This window comes from Lepus europaeus, chromosome 1 (assembly GCF_033115175.1).
Source record: "Lepus europaeus isolate LE1 chromosome 1, mLepTim1.pri, whole genome shotgun sequence".
In the NCBI taxonomy this organism is placed as follows: domain Eukaryota; kingdom Metazoa; phylum Chordata; class Mammalia; order Lagomorpha; family Leporidae; genus Lepus; species Lepus europaeus.
The window spans coordinates 19,714,245-19,728,964 of record NC_084827.1 but is presented as its reverse complement, the minus strand read 5'-3'; the positions used below and the strand labels follow the sequence as shown (position 1 = coordinate 19,728,964).

The 14,720-nt window shown below is 48.0% G+C and overlaps 1 protein-coding gene across 3 annotated transcripts in view; it reads right to left on the bottom strand.

Moving 5' to 3' along the window:
* Positions 1-3,598: 3,598 nt before the first annotated feature.
* TNPO3 (transportin 3) overlaps positions 3,599-14,720 on the bottom strand; it is a 106,317-nt gene continuing 95,195 nt past the window's right edge. For all 3 annotated transcript variants that reach the window (XM_062201994.1, XM_062202063.1, XM_062202126.1), the window contains 2 exons: positions 5,990-6,081; positions 3,599-3,923 (listed from right to left, as the gene is read on the bottom strand). In XM_062201994.1, coding sequence (XP_062057978.1) covers positions 6,021-6,081 — 61 coding nt within the window. In that variant the 3' untranslated portion in view covers positions 3,599-3,923; positions 5,990-6,020. The remainder of the gene's footprint in view (positions 3,924-5,989; positions 6,082-14,720) is intronic.

Below are 14,720 nucleotides of genomic sequence, written 5' to 3'. Positions count from 1 at the left end.
TGTTAACAGGGAGCTGGGTTGGGAGGGATTTGAATTGGTGCTGCAACATGGGATGCTGGCGCTGCAGTGAATTGGGTCAGCCTAAAAAGCCATTTGTGCCTCACACCTTCCAACTAAGTGCTTCCTCTGGGCCCTCTTCAACCCCTCCCCTCGACTTCCGCTTTGGCACAGTCTGACTCTGCCCTTCCCAGTGCACACTGGGATGTCTGCCTGGCAGGACAGGTGCCGTAGAGGTGGTGTGCTGTGTTCTGATTCGGGGGAACACAGATAGAGGCAGGGGGTGGGGGGAGTGGGAACGAGGTGGGCAGCAGTCACATCTACACGGTCCTGACACTGAAGAGAGACGTCTGGGCTCACCACGACATGAGGAGACATCAGCTCACAAGCAAGCAGGCCGACAGCTGGGGAGGCAGCCCCAGGCTACGTCTGTCAGAGATGGATTCTTTTCAAAGAATGCTTCTTCCGGTTCTCACAACTTCTCAGTGGAACTTGAGTTGTTTCCATCGTTAGGTGTAGACAAATGGGCTCGTGCATGCTTTTTGCTTTTCCATGTTCCAGCCAGTTATGTGGGCAACAGAGACCTAGCGACTGGTGGAGCAGGGACATAGGCCCACGTGTACCATGTGACCAAGGTGGAGTGACTTTGGTCGATCAGTTGCAGCTCAAAGTCTTCCTTGGGTTTCTACTTGCTTTTTGATTTCTTACAAATGAAACAAGACTTCTGGCTGCCACTTCCTGGAGACTTGAGCTGTAGTAGTCAGGTATAGACAGACCATCCTAAAGAAGTGGCAGACAACAAATTCCAGAGGCGAGGGTGGGACTTCCGCCTGTCGCAATGCACTCCTTGCTAACCATGCTCAACTTCCAGTTGGCAGGGGCCTTTTTGCTCTGGGGACCCCTGCAGCTGTTTAAGTTGGAATCCACAGATTACTCACGGCATGGGGATGAAACAAGCTGGCACCCACGACAGCGTCTCTCTCTTCCTCTGTTCTCACCAGATTCATCGGATTACACAGTTCCTTCTAACTCAAGACTCCCTCTCTTAGCTTTTGACATAAAGAACTTACTCCTTTTCAGTCTTGTGGAAGAACATGTTGATAGCTGTCCCTATTGTTCCTTAAAGAACATTCTTAGAAGGCAACTTTCTCATTTGCTGGTAATATAGCCCAAAAAGTCAGGCACATCTTGTTGCAGTCTTGGATTTTAAGATCTTCATTTTATTTGACAGGCAAAATTACAGAGAAAGGGAGAGACAGAGGTCTTCCATCCGCCAGTTCACTCCCCAAATGGCTGCAATGGCCAGGGCTGGGCCAGGCTGAAGCCATGAACCAGGAACTTCATCCAGGTCTCCTACATGGGTGCAGGAGCCCAAGCACTTGGGCCATCTTCTGCTGCTTTCCCAGGTGCATTAGAGGGAGCTTAATCAGAAGTGGAGCAGCTAGGACTTGAACCAGCACCCATATGGGATGCTGGTATTGCAGGAGGCGGGGCGGCTTTACCCACTGTGCCACAATGCTGGTCCCTAACCTTGGCTTTTAACTCTCTGGATTTTGGCTTTCATCTTAAGAAGATTCACTGAGAGCCACCAAGGGTGGACACGCAAATTCGGTCTATGATTCAAAAGCACAAGTTCCTTTGGGACTTATGTATGACACAACCTCAGATATTGATCTTTATATATAATCTTTCTCTTCAAACGGATTCTACAAACTACAGGCTGCTTTTGCTGAGAACAGACCCACTAACTGGTGATCTGTGTCCCACATAATCACAACCGAAATCTCAGCTAATTCCATCACGGAACACGCACTTCTTCGGATGACTTAGCAAAGATGCCCATCCAGCTTCCACGAAGACAACGCCAAGCAGGAACACAGGACCTGCATCAGGACACCTAATCCCAACAGTGCCTTCTTAAATTGAAATCCAGGTGGTATCCTTGCTACACCAGAAAGCAGTGACTGCTTCCCATTAGTCCTTGGGCTTACCGAAGCAGTGGGGGCCTGTATCATTAATGACATAGGATTCAGTCCTCAAAGTTATAGCCAAAGAGGGAATGCTTGCGACAGGAACTAGGCTATGCACTTCACAGCTGTTTGTAGCTGTTTGTAGCAGTCCTGCTGACGTGAAGGCGGGCTGGTTCCACTGATTCTGTCCCTTGAGGATTCCAGCCCAGAGGGAAAACACAGCGACGTGCTGAAGACAAGGCAGAGCCGTCAGTATCAAACAACACTGCCAAACGAGGGACCCGACGGAGCTTGGCAGTCGGGTGACCAGCTCAAAGCCCAGTCTACACAAAACTCAAGATCGTGCAAACTAATCTCCAGTGGCAGGGAGCAGAGCAGTGGTTCTTTAGAAAGAGGCAGGAGGAAGGGACCACCTAGGAGCCTCAGGGGACTTCCACAGGCAGCGTAGGGCTGCTATCCTGCCCACACAGTGGCTGCACGGGTGTGTCCTGTTCAAGAGCTTACCAGGTTTGCCGTCTCACTGAATGCCAATTACACGTCAATAAAGCCTTTCTCAAAAAGGCCAACACCTCTGTAGGTTAGGGAACAATCTGTTTGGGTGGCCACTGTGGGAAGAGGCCACGCAGAAGGGCCTGTGAGGAGTCCCACGGTGGATTAGAACGGAGCCGCAGGAGGAGTCTGAGGGCTCTGGGGCACCAGGGCCTTGGGGACTGCACACGCGGGCGTCTGTGAGGCACCCACCGGGGCCGCAGCCGGGCCGGGCCGGGCCAGGCTGAGCCATCTCACAGCGACCAGGCAGCGAATGGAAGTAAAAACGAAGAAACATGGATTAAATTTTAAAAATTTATTGTTTTTTTTCCTTTCTTGTTTTGTTGCTGTTGGTTTGTTCTCGAGATGGCTCCAACGCCAGACAGAGCAGTGCCCACGTGTCCGAGGGCCGAGCAGGGCTGCGCCCTCACCGTGCTGAGCTCTACGTGGGGCTCCCCTCTTTGGCCGCACCCCCCTCCCCCGAGAAGCTAATTCATTGCCACACGCTTTAGTACAATACAGTTAGCCCTGTAAACATTTTTTTCTTCACACGCCCACCCCCTTTTTTCCTGTCTCACATCTGTGGGTGAATAATTCTAAGGAAAAAAAAAACTTAAAAAAACCAAAACCCTAAAGCTTAGAACATACATTTACATCCCACCCTGCACCCCGACTGTGGCTCCTGTCGCCGAGGCTGAGGACAACCTCAGGCGGACTGGAAGCGGATTCAGAGACCGCACAGGGCCAGGATCGGGATATACAGATTCCGATGCAGGCAGGTCCCGAGTGCCCCTGACATGACCGAGATATAAGCAGGACAGGCTCCTCGTCTGAACAGCTCCGAGGGTGAGAGGGAACCGCTGGAAAAAGGGCTGAGTGGGAGACATTTCTACTCATTGGCATTAAAAGGAGGGGCAGAGGGAAAGAGAACAAAACGTCAGAAAGCCGTGCGGGGCGACCCTGATCCGTTCCATCCAATCGCTGGACCCCCACGCTCTCCCTAGGCGGGTGTGCCTCCCAGAGCGCGCGCTCCCACTTGTCTGTGTGTGCATGTGCGTGCCTGTGTCACTTGCCACCAGGCCAGTCTTCAGTTCTGGTTTCAGTTTAGTTTTCCTTTTTTTTTTTTTTTTTTTTTTTTTTTTATTTTCTTAAAATCATTTCTCCTTTTAGAAACAAGTTCACCAGGAAATCAGCTCCCCTCCCACCACGCCGGACAGGCCGCAGCCACCTTTTTTTAAACCGTGCTGATTTTCCCTCACAGCCCCAAACAGGAACTCCTCAGGACGGCCTCGGAAGGCTGGAGTCTCTCCCTGTCTGGCGGAACTCCCTGGTGGCAGTGAAGGTCCTTCTGCCACCTCGGAGGTTTCTGATTGTGGGACACAGTCTGGTTTTTGTCTTCTTCCTGTCTTCTAATTAAAAAAGACATTCCTGACAAAAGAAAGACGACAATCAGTAACTGTGCTGCACTGTCAGCCTCAAACACACGTTTCTGTACTGCTCAGGTACCTTGTTCTGAAACCTGCCATGGGAACTAAGTCACACAAAAATATTTGAGGCTGGCACTGTGGCATAGCAGGTTAAGCCGCTGCCTACAGTGCCGGCATCCCACATGGGTGCCAGTTTGAGTCCCAGCTGCTCCACTTCTGATCCAGCTCCCTGCTAATGTATCCGGGGAAAGCAGCAGAGGATGGCCCAAGTGCTTGGGCCCCTGCACCCACACGGGAGACCTGGAGGAAGCTCTTGGCTCCTGGCTGGCCCAGCTCCAGCCATTGCGGCCATTTAGGGAATCAACCAGTGGATGGAAGACCTCTCTCTCTGTCTCTTCCTCTCCTTCTGTAACTCTAACCTTTAAATAAATAAATAAATAAATAAATAAATCTTAAGAAAAAAAAGGTTGGACTTCTAAAAGTGACGAATTCACAGGAGCTTCTGTCCTTAAACCAAAGTCATCTGCAGTGTGCTTCCAGTGCTGTGGGGACTGCGGAAACCAGGGATGACACGTTGCGGGCCAAGAGTGAGCCAGCAGGGACAGGCCTCCCAATCCAGACCAACCTGAAAAGCTCCTCTGCAGTTTGTTAAATACCAGGGCTTTGTGGAAGATTTTCTTCTTAGATACTTGTTTTATTTATTTGAAAGGTAGAAAAACAGGGAAAGGGAGAGTTCTTCTGTTACTGCTTCACTGTCCAAATGGCCACAGTTGCTGAGGCTGGGCCAGGCTGAAACCAGAAGCTGAGAACTCCATCCGGATCTCCCGTGTGGGGGCAGGGGCCCAAGCACATGGGCCATCCTCTGCTGCTTTCCCAGGTGCATTAGCAGGGAGCTGGATCTGAAGTGGAGCAGCCAGGACTCGAACTGGAGCACCATTATGGGTGGGATGTTGGTGTTGCAGGTGGTGGCTCAACCTGCTGCACCATAGCATCAGCCCCAAGATTTTCGGAAAGATCTGCCTACTAACACAATTCTGAAAACCACTGCTTTAGAATCTCCTGGAGGATACTGTAGGAGGTACTGAGTGGAGTGGTTAAGAGCAAGAATTCTGGCCCTCCCATTACTGATTGTGACATCAGGCAAACTGTCAGACATCTTTGAACCTCAACTTCCCTGTCTATAAGATGGGTATAGTAATAATTAAGCCAGAGAACTGTATGAGGATGATCTTGATTAGCACATAAAAAGCACTTTCAAGAACAGCATGACAACTAGTACGAGCTCAATAACTGTTAGCTGTGAGCAGCCACAGCGGTCCCTAAACAACCCTAAGGGTGTCCCACTGTCAGCAGCTACTCCAGACACTGCAATGTCACTCACGTAAGAAGCAGAGTCTGCAGGTGATTTGCGGTGCAGCAAGGCCCGGCTACACGTCCCTGTCAACAGCGAACACGGTTACCTTGGACACCACCACTGGGCGCACACAGCCGGGAGGGCACGTCTCCGTGAGAAGCCGAAGGCTGGCCTGGGAAGCTGCCTTTCCTCCACAAGAACCTGGCACCCGAACCCTGCCCCCCGCGGGTCCCGTCCTCAGCTCAGCTTCTTGCTTTACTTCTGAGCCAGGAGTCGGGAAGGGCCGGTCCTAGCCGGCATCCAAGCGACACGGGAAGGCTCCCTGCTCATTCCATCTGCACGGCCAGTTGTAGGAGACGAGTGTCAAGTATCACGGACAACTTTAGGCAGCACTGCCCTCAGCGAGGGAGTTAAGCTCAAAACACTGTGTTCATGACCACGTGCACTTCCTGTCCTAGCAGTGTCTGTACGGGAAGAGACGAATTCTTTGGATATCCTGTAAGTTACTTTCTTATGGAAGTGAAAACGGCATCCAGAAGATGCTGACAATCTGGCTGCCCTGGCCCAGGAGAAGCAGGACCCTGCGACTGCCTGCCGCTCAGCACAGCTAACTGAAGTCCCTCCCTGACCCCCCCTACAGGCCCCGTCCCCCAGTCCCCGACGGCCACTGACCCTTACCACACAGGGCAGGGCTGGGAGCGTCCGCCACTCACCTGGGTGACAGGCACAGTGCAGCAGAGTGAGCTATCGAAACAGCCTGGTGAAGTCTCGCAAGGCCCAGCAAACTTGCTTACATTCCTCAGCACTGGAAAAGAAAAGGGGGGGCTGTGTGACTAGGGAGGCTGGACACCCGAGAAACCAGCATAGCACCGGGCACTCTGAGAACGACCCCAGCCGTGCTAGGGCCCTCTCCGTCATCTCCTCACCCTCTTCGCATCTCTCTGTAACTCAGGGTTACAGAGGAACTATTATAGATGACAATAATCAAAAGCTCGGTGGGCCTAACAGAATGAGCTTTGGAGTCAAACTCTCTGGGTGCGAATCCCAGTTCCCCTGGGCAAATTACCAAGCTTTAACTCAGCTTCCTCATTTATTATTATGTATCTTATAATGTCATTGAGTACTAAATTCTTCATGTACATAAAGCATTTATGATAACAGAGCAATGGACAAAATACAATTCAGTTAGTGTATGTTGCTATAACAACAGCTGCACCTGGTTAAATCCTTGCTGTAAATACAAGGGAGCCAGAAGCCTCGAAGTAAAGCAGCCAGCACAGCGTCTGAGGCTCTGCTCGCTGAACTCCACAAGCTGAGCTGCCTGAGCTACGCTGGCTTCCTCATTCTCTTCCAAAGGTAGATTCAGTTTACAAAGCCCAGTTTAGCCACTAAATCTCTATCAGTCATCAATTTTCTAGTTGAACAGGCTGCCCAGGGTTTCCTCCTGGGGGAGGAGGGGAGAGAAAAAAGGGTTAAAGCGAGTGGAAAGGGAGGAGGAGGAAGCAGGTCTTGGTCCTCAGGCAAACCCTGAGCTGCCTGTGTGGTATGAAGAGCCCGACAGTCAGCTGGGCCTGCTGTCTCAAAAGGCCCCCTCTGCCCAAGCTGGCATCAGGAGACCAGTCCACGCCAGCTGCATTCTTCTGTCTGCCTGGGTAGCCGTTTCTGCTAGCCCTGATGAAACACGAGGCGAAGCTAACACTGTGGAGAGGAATCGCCGCTTTATCAGTGCAAGCCTGCCTCAGAAACAAGCGCCCCGGGCCAGAGCCCGAGACTCAATGTTGGAAGAAAACTCACTTCCTATCTTACACCGGAGGGGAGAACTGCTAACAAGATGCAACAGAAAAGGAGATGAAGTGCAAGCTATCCCCTTACAGTGTCCGCATCTGGACTCCCCCGTCACACTCAAAGGCACGGGACATCACTAAGAAACTTGACACTCCACAGGAGGTGCTGGGAGCCTCCTTCTAGCCTCTCCCCATCCTGAAATGTAATGAAAACGAACGTCTTCTGGTTCTACTGGGATTCTGCCATTTCCTCTTTGTGGACTGAACAAGCTTCAGTACAAGTGTTATGCTTCTTAGTCCATTTCCAAGTCCACACTGACTGTCAAGGAGGCAGTCACACTTCCAGTGTCAGGAAGGAGAGAGGTATGCAGCCCAAGAGATGCTGTGTGGGGACCAAGACAACAGGAAACCCTGAAGCTTAAGGAAAGTGCCAGAGCCTCAAGATTCGTTTGCTAATCCTAATGCACTGAATTTTGCCCTAGCCCAGAGATACTGATTTAATCTGGAAGAGAGACGATAAGTTCTTAGCCTCTACTGTGGCTCATGAGAAAAAGTACTGAGACCAAATGGCCAGTCAAGGAGAACCGTGGACAACAGGGCAAACGGGGACAGGCTGTGGTCTCGAATCAGCTCTCTTCTGCCCCCAACTTTGTGACAAGTGCCTTGCGGACAAGTTTCAGCCGGATGTTGACCAAACCTTGGCAGGTGCCCCCAGAGACGAGTCAAAAAGCTCCCTGCTTGCTAGCACTGCTTTCTGCCTCACTGCTCTGGCGTTTATTATTTCTAAGGTCTTCATCTCAGTTATTTATCTTCTAAACTGCCATTATTTTTCTGCATTTTTTTTTTTCCTGGTTCCCAGGCCCACAGTTCTAATCCTCCCATCATACTTCTAAGACCTTTATGGTCACCATTTCTCAAGCCCCATAATCCTAGCGGTGAGCTGAGAAATGTAACTGCTTTGATCTAATGTCCTGCTAGGTAATGGAGGATAATAAAGGTCTCATGACTTGACCATGGAGACACCCCCAACCAGGCCTCTAATTCCAGTGTCAATGCTTCCCATGTTCCACATCTTTTGGCTTTGAAGATCCTCATACAAGTGATAAGCAGCCACAGAGTAAACACCAAGGCAAAGAAACAGCGAATGATGGCAGTGTTTCTGAGAGTCCCAGTTGATCACTTGGTGTTTGGGAGTATCCTGGAGTGAAGAGTCCCAGCTTTCCTCAAGCTGACCAACTTAGCCAGCCAGGGAATTCATTACCAGCGCCACGCGAAGAGCAGGCTTGGACTTGCCGAAATGGAACTGAACCAGTTCACCCTCCCTGCTCGGACGGCAAACAAAGCAGCGTGTTGAGGCAGGAGTTACAGGACCTCAAAACCAAAAGGGAGACTGAGTCACGCATGGGCTCAGGACAACAGGTACGCTCGAGAAAGAGAGTTACTACGGGAGCTGAGCGATCTCAAACCCTCTCTCTCTCTGACACCTAAACACTACCTCTCACCCAGCTCATTTCTCACCACTACATCACAGCCTACTATGGGGAGCTGCAAAACTCGTTTAGCAATGAAAGACCAAGTAGGCCAGGCTGGTAGTAAACCGTGTGTTCCTGTACCAAAGGGAAAAGAGCATGTATTTCTGGTCACAGCACTGCTTTATTTAGGCTCCTCTTCCTTGACCCAACATTTTTACCAAAGTAGGGAATGATGTCCGTGACCTTGATTGTGGACTTCCCCTTTGTTCTTCTAGCTGTCATGTATTAGCCCCATGGAGGGAACAGGGCTTGGGTGAGACTTATTCCAGAATGTGTGGGTGGCTGCTTAGCGCCGGCAGGAGACATGCCCCAGCTAGCTTTCCAAGTACATAATGACAATCTGGCACTTTCTTTTCTAAGAAAGGATTTCAAATTCACTGTTCACCTACTATGTGCAAGATCTCCCTTAGAGTTCCATTTGGTATCACAATAGCCTGGTGAGAGAGTAACAACGCTATTTTACAGATAAATTAACTAAAGTTCAAAGTAAAATGCTAAATGGCAAGTCCAGTCTTTTGAGTTTTTTTTCCCCAGGATCCTATTTGTGCTAAGGAAATTAGACTCAAAATGATACTGCACGTCCACTGAGCAACACTAGATGGAAAAAAAGCAAAGCAGAAGCAGAGAGCAGCAACTACTGTAACTCTTTCATCTGAGACAGCTTGTAGGTGGAATATCTGCTGGGAGGACTCACAGTAAAAGGAAATCGGATGATTCTGCAAGGCCATCCCAGGCAGCACACGCCTCCCTTTCTTGTCCACGGGAAATCCCCTTTTCTGACCACATGTGTCATTAAATGGTCACATGCTATTTTTCGGTCATGCGTGTCACTTGATCTATGGCTAAATCAGCTTACTGCTGGACCATGAAGTTAAGTCACTTGGTAAACTATGAAATAAAAGCAGTGCATGGTCTGGAGTTTTAACATTAACAAAATTGTTGGTGATATTTCAAGGGATGAGAAAGCAAACCATTTTGGAAAGTGACATTTACAAACCAGTCATCAGAAAAGATGAACTACTACATCATTGCCTAAACTTTGTTTCGTTTTCTCTCCCTTCTATAAACTAGGTCTGATTTTAAATTTAAAAGTCTAACATATGACATGAAATGTATACATACAATAGTATGGAAAGTTAGGAAAAATAAAAGCCTACCTCCTTTCCTATCCTGTCCCACTTACATCTCTTATCAGGAATTTACTATGCATAAGGTAATCTGCATATGTATGAAAGGTATAATCAAAGAGCCAAAGTTGCAAGTTAGTCCATTTACAATAGTGTCAAAATGAAAAACAGGAAAGGAATGTAAAGCAATGAGGCAAAAGAGTATACACTGAAAACCACAGAACACTGCTGGAAACAAATGAAAGACCAATGCATGAAAAGGTATCCTGTGCACAGAGTGGAAAACTTACTACTGCTATGATTTCAGGACGACCTAAAACAATCTATAAAGTCAATACAATTCCTAATGAAAATCTCAATGACATTCTTCAGGGGCAGAAACAGAAAGATCAATCCTAAAATTTATATGGAATCCAAATAGACAAAGCACTCTTGGAAAAGGAGAACAAAAGTGGAGGTCTCATACTTCTCAATTTCAAAATTCATTACCAAGCTACAGTCTTCATGCTACTGACATAAAGACAGACATACAGAGCAATGGAATAGAAAAGAGATCAGAAATAACCCTGGTTTATGGTCAAATGACTTCTGACAAGAGTGCCAAGACTGTTCAATGGGGAAAGTCTTCAACAAATGGTGCTGAGAAAACTAGAAATCCACACGTAAAAAAAGCTGACCCCTTCCTAACATCATACACAAAAAACTGCACCAAAGACCTAAAACTATCAAACCCTTAGCAAAAACGTGGAGGACAAACTTCTTGACATTGGATTTGGCAATTATTTTCTAGACCTGATACCAAAAAACAGAAACAACAAAAGTAAAAATAAGCTGGGCTGCATAAAAATGTAGAACTTCTGTGTCTCAAAGGATACAATCAACACAGTGAAAAGGCAACCTAATGAATGGGTAAAAAAGCCTGCAAATAATCTATTCAACAAGGAGTTAATATCCCAAATACATAAGGGTACTTCAAAAAATTCATGTAAAATGTAATTGAAAGATAAACTTATTTGATGCAAAGAAACTGAAATCAATGCAAATGAGAGTTCTTCAAAAAGTTCATGGAATATATATATTAAGAAAAATTTATGAATTTAAATTTTTTTGCACTAAAATTACTTATTTTTATTTTATTTGAAAGGCAGCTGGTGGGGGTTGGGGAGTATGGGAGGAGAATCTTCTGTCCACCTGTTTACTTCCATAAGGCCCACAACAGCTAGAAATGGGACCAGGCCAAATCCCAGAGTCTACACTCCATCCAGTCTTCCATTTTGGTGGCAAGGACCCAGTCCCTGCGTCATCAGCCACCGCCTCCCATGGTGTTCACTAGCAGAAGTCGGAATCAGAAGGAGTCAGGACTTGGACCCAGGCTCTCCAGACATGGGACGCAGGTGTTGCAAGTGGCATCTTAAATGTTGTAAGGAATGGTCACCTCTCCATAACTTTATGAGGTGCCCTCGCATTGGACATTCTTATAACGCAACAACAAAACAAGTCCAATATAAGAATGGGTAAGAGGCCAGGTGTTTGCTGCAGTTGTACGCTGTATTCCAAACTCAAACCTGGTTTGAGCCCTGGTTCCTCAACCTCTTATCCAGCTTCCTGTGAATGCACACCCTGAGGGGCAGCAGATGATGGATGAAGTACCTGGGGTCCTGCCACATACGTAGGAGACCTGGCTGGAGTTCTGGGCTCCTGACTTTAGCCTGGTACAGTCCTGCCACTGTAGGTATTTAGGGAATGAAACAGTGGATGGAAGATCTCTCCCTAGTGGGCTGTGTGTGTCTGTCTCTCTCTGCCTTTCAAATAAAGAAAAATAATAATTTTTAAATGAGCAAGGGATTTGAATAGACATTTCTCCAAAGACAACAAAGGACAAATAAGCAAATAAAAAGAAGCTAAATACCACTAATAATTAGGGAAATATAAATCCCAAAACACAACACAATATCACCTTACACTGGATTTAAGAATAACAAGTATTGGTGAAGTTGTAGAAACTGGAACCTTGTGCACTGTCAGTAGGAATGTGAAATGGTACAGCTGCTACAGAAACCTTCTGGGAGGGTTGAAGGAAGTATCTGCATACCCATGTTTACAGTAACATTATTCAATATCCAAGTAGTAAAAGCGACCCAAATGTCCACTGACAGAAGAACAGATGAATATGTAATATAAAATGACGTGCTATTTAGGCTTAAAAGAGAAGGAAATTCTGGCACATGGATCCTACAGCAGTGATGAACTGTGACGACATCATGCTAAGTGAAATAAGCCACTCACAAAAAGACAAATCCTGGTATTCCTCTTAAATGAGGTATCTAGAGTAGTCAAATGCAAAGAAACACCAAGTAACACCAAGTAGGATGGTAGTTACGGGGTGGAGGGTGGGAAGAACGGGCGACTGTTGCTAAACAGTTGTAATTTCACATTACAAGAAAAAGTTTTGCAGATTGGTTGTACATCCAAAATATATCACATATTGAATGTAACTATTGGTTAAAATGGTGAATTTTATGTGTATTTTATCACAACTTCAAACATTTTTAATTGGGGCTGGCACGGTGGCATAGTAGGTCAAGCACCCACAGTGTGCGCATCTATATGCGTGCTGCTATATGCCCTGGCTGCTCCACTTCCAATCTAGCTCCCTGCTGATAGCCTGGGAAAGCAGTGGAAGATGGCCCAAATGCTTGGGCCACTGCACCAGCGTGGGAGACCCAGAAGAAGATTCTGGCTCCTGGCTTTGGATTAGCCCAGCTCCGGCCACTGTGGCTATTTAGGGAGTGAACTAGCAGATGGAAGAACTGTCTGCTTTTCCCTCTGTCTGTAACTGCTTCTCAAGTAAATAGATAAATCTTAAAAATTTTTTTTATAATTTGACAGAGTTAGATAGTGAGAGAGAGAAAGACAGAGAGAAAGGTCGTCCCTCTGTTGGTTCACCCCCTAAATGGCTGCCACAGCCAGAGCTTCGCTGACCCAAAGCCAGGAGCCAGGTGCTTCTTCCTGGTCTCCCATGTGGGTGCAGGCGCCCAAGCACTTGGGCCATCCTCCACTGCCCTCTTGGACCACAGCAGAGAGCTGGACTGGAAGAGGAACAACCGGGACTAGAACCTGGCGTCCATATGGGATGCCGGCACTGCAGTTGGAGGATTAACCAAGTGAGCTACGGCGCCAGCCCTCAAAAAAAAAAATTTTTTTTTTGACAGGCAGAGTGGACAGTGAGAGAGACAGAGAGAAAGGTCTTCCTTTTGCCGTTGGTTCACCCTCCAATGGCCGCCGCAGTAGCACGCTGCGGCCGGCGCACCGCGCTGATCCGATGGCAGGAGCCAGGTGCTTCTCCTGGTCTCCCATGGGGTGCAGGGCCCAAGCACTTGGGCCATCCTCCACTGCACTCCCGGGCCACAGCAGAGAGCTGGCCTGGAAGAGGGGCAACCAGGACAGGATCGGTGCCCTGACTGGGACTAGAACCCGGTGTGCTGGTGCCGCAAGGCGGAGGATTAGCCTAGTGAGCCGCGGCGCCGGCCAAAAATTTTTTTTAAAAATTGTTTTAAAAGTTCAAGTTGGGTTATGTGATACGGTCCTTTTCCTGTTAAAATATATCTTGTATATTTTTTGCAACAAAACATTCATTTCCTTATTTTTGCCTTTATTTACTTCATTTTTATTTACTGAAAAAGAAAGAGAGGAGCTGGCATTGTGGGTAAAGTCACCGCCTGCAATGCTGGCATCCCATATGGGTGCCTGTTCATGTCATGGCTGTTCTGCTTTTGATCCAGCTCCCTGCTAATAGCCTGGGAAAAGCAGCAGAAGGTGGTTCAAGTGCTTGGGCCACTGCCAGCCATATGGGAGACTTGGAAGAAGCTCCTGGCACCTGGCTTCAGCCTGGCCAAGCTCTAGCTGTTGCAGCCATCGGGGGAGTCTATCAGTGAATTGAAGGGTTCCCCCCCCACTCCCGAATCAATCTCAATCTCAATCTCTAATTCTTCCTTTAAAAATGAATAAATCTTGGCCGGCGCCGTGGCTCACTAGGCTAATCCTCCGCCTTGCAGCACCGGTACACCGGGTTTTAGTCCCGGTCGGGGCACCGGATTCTGTCCCAGTTGCCCCTCTTCCAGGCCAGCTCTCTGCTATGGCCCGGGAAGGCAGTGGAGGATGGCCCAAATCCTTGGGCCCTGCACCCGCATGGGAGACCAGGAGAAGCACCTGGCTCCTGGCTTCGGATCAGCGAGATGTGCCGGCCGCAGCGGCCATTGGAGGGTGAACCAACAGCAAAAAAGGAAGACCTTTCTCTTTGTCTCTCTCTCTCTCTCACTATCCACTCTTGTCTCTCTCTCTCTCACTATCCACTCTGCCTGTCCAAAAAAAAAAAAAAAAAAAAAAAAAAAAAAAAAGAAAAGAAAAAAGAGAGAGAGATAGAGAGAGGCCTTCCACCTGCTGGTTTACTCCCAAAATGCCTGAAACAGGTAGGGCTAGGCCAAGCTCAAGCTAGGAGCCAGGAACTCCACTGGGGCCTCCCGAGTACCTGGCAGGGACCCAAGTACTCAGGGTATCATCAGCTGCCTCCCGGTGGCATTAGCAGGAAGCTGGATTAGAAGCAGAGGCAGATCTCAATCCCTGGTACTCTGATACGGGATGCAGACAGGCCAAGAGGTGGTTAACCCACTGCCTGTCCCCAGCAGTCTAACTGCTGAACCAAATGCCTGTTGTTCTTTGTTGTTTTCTAGTTACTATATACTGGCACAAAATATACTATTGCTCTAGATATAAGCAAAGAGTATCAAGTCAAGGTAATACACAATTATAAAATATCCAATAAATATAGCCATCATTAATATTATCAAAGACCATAACAGTTTGGTAACCTTCAGGTAGGTATTTGGCCTAACAGTTAAAACACTACTTGGGACACTTGGATCCCATATTGGAATGCCTGGGTTGAAGTCTCGGCTGTATTCTTGATTCTAGCTTCTTGCAGTTGAGGACCCTGGGAGATGA